This window comes from Chiloscyllium plagiosum, chromosome 20, assembly GCF_004010195.1.
Source record: "Chiloscyllium plagiosum isolate BGI_BamShark_2017 chromosome 20, ASM401019v2, whole genome shotgun sequence".
Lineage (NCBI taxonomy): Eukaryota > Metazoa > Chordata > Chondrichthyes > Orectolobiformes > Hemiscylliidae > Chiloscyllium > Chiloscyllium plagiosum.
This window is the reverse complement of record NC_057729.1, coordinates 60,120,942-60,129,408: the sequence shown is the minus strand read 5'-3', so window position 1 is coordinate 60,129,408 and position 8,467 is coordinate 60,120,942. Positions and strand designations below refer to the sequence as shown.

Sequence of the window (8,467 nt, the reverse complement as noted above, 5' to 3'; positions counted from 1 at the left end):
TTATCTCTTGGTCCGCCCCAGCCCACAACCCTCATTCCTGTGGAGGGCTTATGCCCGAAATATCAATTCTCCTGCTCCTCGGATGCTGCCTGACCTGCCATGCTTTTCCAGCAACACACTCTTGAGTCTAATCTGCAGCATTTGCAGTCCTCACTTTCTCCTCAGGCTGAAAAATAACAATAACATTCACACGACCCAAATGACCATCTCCAATGAGAGACATTCTAATCACTACCCCTTGACATGCAATTGTCATCACTGAATCCCCCATTATCAACAACCTGGGGGTTATCATGCACAAAATTGGGGAGTGGGAGGAGGAGTTGAAGTGTTTGGCCACGGGATGCTGGGGTAGTTTCGTGTGGGTATGCCATTGGGGGCGGCACGGTGGCTCAGTGGTTAGCACTGCTGCCTCACAGCAACAGGGTCCCAGGTTCGATTCCAGTCTCTGGTGACTGTGTGGGGTTTGCACATTCTTCCCGTGTCTGCATGGGTTTCCTCCGGGTGGTCCGGTTTCCTCCCACAGTCACAAAGATTTGCAGGTCTGGTGAATTGGCCACGCTAAATTGCCCACAGTGTTAGGTCAATTAGTCAGAGGGAAATGGGTCTGGGTGGGTTACTCTTTGGAGGGTCAGTGTGGACTGGTTGGGCCGAAGGGCCTGTTTCCACACTGTAGGGAATCTAACCTAAAAAAAATGGAACTAGAATTGCTAAGTAAGGACAGTGGCTATAAGAGCAGGTCAAAGGCTGGGAATACTGCAGCAAGTAGCTGGCCTTTTTATTTTTAATTCGCTCATGGGACTTGGCCATTGCTGGCTGGCCACTATTTAATGCCCTTCCCTAGATTCCTTTGAACCGAGTGGCTTATAGGGCCATTGTAGAGGGCAGTTAAGAGTCAGTAACATTGCTGTGGGTCTGAAGTCACACATAGGCCAGACTGGATGAGGAGGGCAGATTTCCTTCTCTGAAGGATATTACTGAACCAGGTGGGGTTTTCCCAACAAATGCCGATGGATCCATGCTCATCATTTGACACTTAATTCCAGAGTTTTACTGAATTCAAATTCCACCATATGTTGTGGCTGGATTTGAACCCCAAAACATCACAGTGTTCAGAATAACAGTCTGGAGATAATATTAATAGGCCGTCACCACTGACTCCCCAAAGCCTCTCCACCATCTACAAGGCACAAGTCAGGAGTGTGATGGAATACCCCCCACTTGCTCTGGATGGGGGCAGCTCCAACAACACTCAAGAAGCTCAACACCATCCAGGACAAAGCAGCCGCTTGATTGGCCCCATATCCACAAATATCCAATCCCTCCACCACTGACACTCAGTAGCAGCAGTGTGTACTATCTACAAGATGCACTGCGAAATTCACCCAAAGATCCTCAGACAGCACCTTCCAAACCCACAACCACTTCCATCTAGAAGGACAAGGGCAGCGATACAAGGGAACACCACCCCCTGCAAGATCCCCTCCAAGACATTCACTATCCTGACTTGAAAATATATTACCATTCCTTCACTGGGTCAAAATCCTGCAACCTCAGACTATTGACAGTGATCATGATGATGATGATAATGATGATGATGCCATTGAATGTCAAGGTGGTGGTTGGATTCTCTCTTACTGGTGTAGTCATTGTCTGGTAATTGTTTGGCGTGATGGTTATTTGCCACTTGTCAACCCAAGCCTGGATATTATCCAGATCTTGTTGCATTTGAACATGGACTGCTTCAGTGTCTGAGGAGTCATGAATGGTGCTAAACATTGTACAACCATCAGTGAACATCCCCACTTCTGACCTTATGATGGAGGGAAGGTCTTTGATGAAGCAGCTGAAGGTGGTTGAGCCTAGGACACTACCCTGAGGAACTCCTGTCGAGATATCCTGGAGCTGAGAGGACCCATCTCTAACAACCGGGACCATGTTCATTTTCTCTCTCACATTCTGACTGCCTTTGCATCTCTAATGTTTCTTCTCACGTTGGAGGAATTTTCTTTATACTTTAATCAATCTTCCTGGATATTTTCCCAGTTTTATCTTTCCATGGTTTCACCCAATGTTTCCAGGTGAGTCATTCTGTGGGAGGCTGACAGGTGAACAAGGCTGATGCTTTCAGGCTGTTATCGGTGCACAGTGTTCTCTCTCAGTCACTCTGGCGGTTCTCATTGAAGTTCACATTAAACTGTTAAACATTTACTTTTTATGATGTCTTTTGACACTGAGTAAATAAGCATGGTGCTACTTGTAATCAGTGCCCCAGTACTGAGATAAACATTCATTGTGACTGATCAAAGTCACTGGTGTGTTTGTCCTTTTGTGGAAGGCAGGTGATGGGTTTGTCCACTGTACTGTTTACCGCCCTATCCATGTGGCAATCCCAGACTGAGCCAGGAGGGGAAGGACACACAGACCGGTACAATCTGCTCATGCCCAGGAGGAACCCCTCCTCTATGGTTCTTTGCCATTCTCTCTTCTATCAGAGTTTCTCATGCTTTCCCTCTTGATCTTTTTGTTTTACACAGATAACTGTGGTCATTGCTGCTTTAAATTTCAAAAACACGTCCTCCAGCTGCAGCACTACCCAATAAAACCATCACGCTCGCCACTTCACTGTTACAACCTTCACCTCCTCACCCTAAAGACCAAGAAAAACAGAGTTGAAAGGATGTGATGGTCAACATAATTTAGGCATTCCCCTTCAGGTCTGGCTGCACCCAGTGGAGCATTGAGCTGTGTTCCTGTTTGCTCACTGTCAAGGACTTTGCTCTTGACTCCACACTTACTCTCCCTGTTCCACACTTGCTCATGCTCAGGCTTACTGTGTTAGTTTGCCAAAACCTGAACTATTACAGTTCTTCAGTACGAGGAGCCTTTGGGTGACAAGATTTGAGAAATTGTTCAACAAATCCAAGGGAGACCCCTCCAACATTTAAAGAAGCCCAAATCTGTAACTGACCGAATGTGGTTTGAACAGAGTTTTTTTTTGGCATTAGTTGTGCAGCTTTTCATTCCTTTGTGTTTGTGGAATTGGAGAGATTGTCAATGGGTTTGCAATGGAATGGACAATGGCCTGATGACCATCCACAGACAGATGGAGGGTGTCTATAACTAACCGTTTAGTTTCATCACAAAGGGGACAGAGGTTGGAGTGTTCCATCAAGGTGGCATTTGATACTTACACCAGTGAGGAGTTTATCTTCAATAAGGTGAGTTAGTCCCAGCTTGTCCTGGTTACAGCGACTGGCACAGCCTTGTGGGCATGGCCCTCGTTCAGACCTCCTCCTCAAGACAGTATCAGCTACATCATCACAAAGAGTTGCAGGATTGTGATGATATTTCCTTGATGTCCAAATCTTTTGCAGCATAATCCACAGGGTCTTCCATGTTACTGAGTCACAGACTTTCGATTATCCATGCAGTATGGTCAGCATGGACCAGTTTGGGCCGAAGGGCCTGTCTTTGTGCTCTAGAACTCTACGACTCGAACAACTGACAGTCCCTGAAAATCAGGTGAGAATGGCACAGGGAGAGTAGGATCACAGTGAGAGCTTCTCAACGACAGAATCATTGTTTCACTCACTGTGAAAGTGGTTCACACAAAACAGGCAACTTCCCGTTTTAAATCCCAGCTTATAGCCCGGAGTCCAGTTTCAGGCTGGAAAGAGAGCCATCATTTATTCCTTTTGTTTTTGTTTGTTGTCGGGGGGGGGCAGCTCCTTTTATGACCCTCAGGGTAGCCCTGCACTGGCAAAGTCGTTCATTACTTGGGAACTCTGTGACACTGCAACGTTGTGATGATGTACCACAGGAACATCTGTAAGTTTTGGATGGCAGAGAGAAGATAATTAGCCAAAGTTGTGGTTAGAAACCCCGCCTGACAAATCACATCACACTGACAACATTAAATGTTTAAATGGGATTCCTCCAACAGTTCAGTAACTCATACTCAGTGACCATTTGGCCTGACTACCTGAGCATTATTGCAGAACGTGAAGAAAATTTGTAATATGTTTTAAAAATCTAATTCTATTGTCCACACTGTTGTGGGTATGGTCATCAAGCTGGGAGGTTGTTTTGCAAATGTTTTGTCCCCTGTCTGGGTGACATTCTCAGTTTTGTTGGAGTTTCCCGTGAAACGCTGCTGTACTGTGTCTCTGGAATGTATTGGTTCCGTTCCTGCTGCTTCCAGTTGTGTGTTGCAGTGGTCAGTTTACATACCATCACTCTCCCAGACAGCACATTACTGAAACTATCCCACAGGAGTTTAGTAACAAACTGCAGATGCTGGAAATCTGAAACAAAAAAAGAAATTGCTGGAGAAACTCAGCAGGTCTGGCAGTGTCTGTGGAGAGAAATCAGAGTTAATGTTTCAAACCAGTTCTATAATAAGGATGTTATTAAGCTGAAAAGGGTCCAAAAATTATTTACAAGGATATTACCAAGACTGGAGCGTTTGAGCTATAAGGAGAGGCTGAGACTTTTTTCCCTGGAACACCAGAGACTGCGGGGTGACATTTTCAAGGTTTTTAAAATCATGAGGGGCATGGATAGGGCAAATAGCCAAAATCTTTACCCCAGGGTGGGGGAGTCTAAAACTAGAGGGCATAAGTTTAAGATGAGAGGAGAAAGATTTGAAAGGGAGCTGAGGCATAACTTTCTCAGACAGAGGGTGGTGCGTTTATGGAACAAGTTGTCAGAGGAAGTGGTGGAGGCTGGTACAGTTACAACATTTAAAAGATATTCAGACAGGTACATGAGCAGGAAAGATTTAGAGCAATATGGGCCAAATAAAGGTGAATGGGACTTGTTTACTTTGGAAAACCTGCTCAGCATGGACAAGTTGGGCTGAAGGGTCTGTTTCCATGCTGTATGACTCTGACTCTGTGATTCTAGACTCGAACTAACTCAAACACCTCCCACACTCACACCTATGCTCACACCTTCTCACAGGCATGTGCCCCATCTCACACACACACACACACTTTACCAAGCTTGTATACATGCACTCAGACTCACACGCCCACCCTCACATGCACACCCTCACTCTGTCTCTCTCTCTCCTGCATGCGCGCACACACAGACACACACACACACTTTGGCAATAGAACCAGTCTGACTCAAGACTGGTCTGACTCACACTTTTAATGCATTGTCTGAACTGAAATGTCACCTTTTGTTATAAAACCTTAAATTATCTTGAGAACATGACTTAAAAGAAGTTCTGGGATTTACACATTAATAAACTAAAACCAGCAAATCCATTCTAACAGATGAAAGATTTAACAATCCAGGTTTGTTCAATATATCATTCTATCACTGTAATCCTTTGGTATAAATTCTGTCTCCTATGGTCCTGCTCCACAACCACCTGATGAAGGAGCAGCGCTCCAAAAGCTAGTGCTTCCAAATAAACCTGTTGTACTATAACCTGGTGTTGTGTGATTTGTAACTTTGTCCACCCCAGCCCAACACCAGCACCTCCACATCATGTTTCCTCCTTACAGACACTGACAGACCGATTCAACAGGAAACAGCCAATCAGATCAGTGTCATACTCTGCACCCCCCCTCTCCCCCAAGGGAGGGGGTAAACCCAGGCCATGTGTCACCATTGGGTGGGCTGTCCCCTTCCTTTTGAAATATCTGGAGAGTCTCCTTAGCTGAGTATGGCTGAAGACAAATTGCTCTAATGGGGAGAGATTGTTATATTGAACAGGAAATATTGCAGTGTTTTAGCTTCCATTGGAATGACGAACACTGTTACAGAGTCTATGAGGAAGACCCAATATCAGATCCTCACCCCTTTCAGATCCCAAACATTTCCACCCACAGGACCAAGTGACATCATCATCTTGCTCAATGCACTCCTCAGTATTAACTCTTTCAGGTCCTCATACTCTTAGCAACAGCCCAATTTTCATTCCATTGTTAACCTACGTTACCCCAAATTTATCCACCTCTCCCAATTTTCACCCCATCAGGTGACTTACTGTTAAGTTTAAATGACATCCTCAGACCTCAGCTACTGCGTACAATGATAAGGTAAATTACCCAGTTTGCTAATATTTATTTTTAAAATTGACAAGGAGCTTCAATTCATAGCCAAGTTTTTCTTTTGGAATTAGATATTTATGGATGTAAATTTGAACTGGAAGGTTTGTTTTGAGGCGTTTCATCACCATACTAAGGTGACATCATCAGTGAGCCTCCGGATGAAGCACTGGTGGTCTGGCCTGCTTTTTATTTATGTGTTTAGGTTTCCTTGGGTTGGTGATGTAATTTCCTCTGGTGATGTCATTTCCTGTTCTTTTTCTCAGGGGTGGTAAATGGGATCCAAGTCAATGTGTTTGTTGATAGAGTTCCAGTTGGAATGTCATGCTTCTAGGTATTCTTGTGTCTCTGTTTGGCTTGTCCTAGGATGGATGTGTTGTCCCAGTCGAAGTGGTGTCCTTCCTCATCCGTATGTGAGGATACTAGTGAGAGAGGGTCATGTTTCTTTTGTGGCTAGGTGATGTTCATGTATCCTGGTGGCTAGTTTTCTGTCTGTTTGTCCAATGTAGTGTTTGTTACAGTCGCTGTTTTAGTGTGTTGGTGGGTTTGTGGGTTACCATGATGCCAAGGGGTCTGAGTAATCTGGCAGTCATTTCCAAGATGTCTTTGATGTAGGGGAGAGTGACGAGGGTTTCTGGACTGCTTGCTTGGGTTTGTTGCTGAGAAATCGGCGGACTGTGTTCATTGGGTACCCATTCTTTTTTAATACACTGTAAAGGTGATTTTCCTCTGCTCTTTGTAGTTCCTCTGTGCTGCAGTGTGTATTGGCTCGTTGAAATAATGTTCTAATGCAACTTCGTTTGCATCATGATAGCCCACAAACCCACCAACACACTAAAACAGCAACTAATGAACTTGAAAGACCCTATACAGACAGTAAGCAAAACTACTGTCATTTACAAAATACCTTGCAAGGACTGTAACAAACACTACATTGGATAAGCAGTCAGAAAACTAGCCACCAGGATACATGAATATATCACCTAGCCACAAAAAAAACATGACCCTCTCTCACTAGTATCCTCACATACAGATGAGGAAGGACACCACTTCGACTGGGACAACACATCCATCCTAGGACAAGCCAAACAGAGACACGCATGAGAATTCCTAGAAGCATGGCATTCCAACTGGAACTAAAAACAAACACATCGACCTGGATCCCATTTACCACCCCTGAGAAAAAGAACAGGAAATGACATCAACAACCCTAGTAAACTTAAACATATAAATGGAAAGCGCTACACCACCAGTGCTTCATTCAGAGGCTCACTGAAATTGTTACCTAGTATGGTGACGAAACATCTGAAAACAAATCTTCCAGTTCAGTGAACAAACCTACATCCAGAACCTCAACCTGAGCTACAAGTCTTCTCAAAACCCACTAATTAGATATTTATGTTTATACAGCTTCTGTATAACTCTGTATAACCCTGTGAAATTTTGTGTAACACTGTGTAACTCTGTATAACTCTGTATAACTCTGTGTAACTCTGTGTAACTCTGTGTAACTCTGTATAACTCTGTATAACTCTGTATAACTCTGTATAACTCTGTGTAACTCTGTGTAACTCTGTGTAACTCTGTGTAACTCTGTGTAACTCTGTGTAACTCTGTATAACTTCTTGAAGAAGGGCTTATGCCCGAAACATCCATTCTCCTGTTCCTTGGATGCTGCCTGACCTGCTGCGCTTTTCCAGCAACACATTTTCAGCTCATAACTCTGTATAACACTGTGTAACTCTGTGTAACTCTGTGTAACTTTGTGTAACTCTGTATAACTCTGTATAACTCTGTGTAGCTCTGTATAACTCTGTGCAAATATCTCAAAGTGCTCACACGTGAATAATGTTTAGCAGCAACAAATAGATTCCTGGCATCTCACATCAGGTATCTCCTGGTACCAGAGACCGAGTGAGTCTCTGTGCCATTAAACACACCCTTACACCACATGAACATCCTGATGGCTTGGGATCACAGTGGAGGTGCCAAGACAAGATGAGGTTAGATTCTAGGCAGAAGGTGGTCATGATCTGGAATGTTCAAAAAGGAGCTGGATAAATATGGGAAGGCACAACTATGGCAGGTAAGTGGGGAAGTATCAGGCAGATGGGCAAAGTGGCCTTCTTCTGTGCTGTGCCATCATGGAAAACTGAACCCATCGACATACAAAGACTTTTCCAGTTGGGGTTCATACACGTTATGTTCCAACCAATTAACCTCAACATTACCATAAATGATCTGGATGTGAACATCAGAGGTATAGTTAGTAAGTTTGCAGATGACACCAAAATTGAAGGTGTAGTGGACAGCGAAGAGGGTTACCTCCGATTACAACAGGATCTGGACCAGTTGGGCCAATGGGCTGAGAAGTAGCAGATGGAGTTTAATTCAGATAAATG

General features: G+C 44.2%; 1 protein-coding gene across 1 annotated transcript in view; it reads right to left on the bottom strand.

The window, feature by feature from the left end:
- Nucleotides 1-2,871: 2,871 nt before the first annotated feature.
- The window catches only part of rbl1 (retinoblastoma-like 1 (p107)), a 62,702-nt gene continuing 57,106 nt past the window's right edge, over nt 2,872-8,467 (bottom strand). Inside the window, exon 16 of the mRNA XM_043709996.1 lies at nt 2,872-2,885. Coding sequence (XP_043565931.1) covers nt 2,872-2,885 — 14 coding nt within the window. The remainder of the gene's footprint in view (nt 2,886-8,467) is intronic.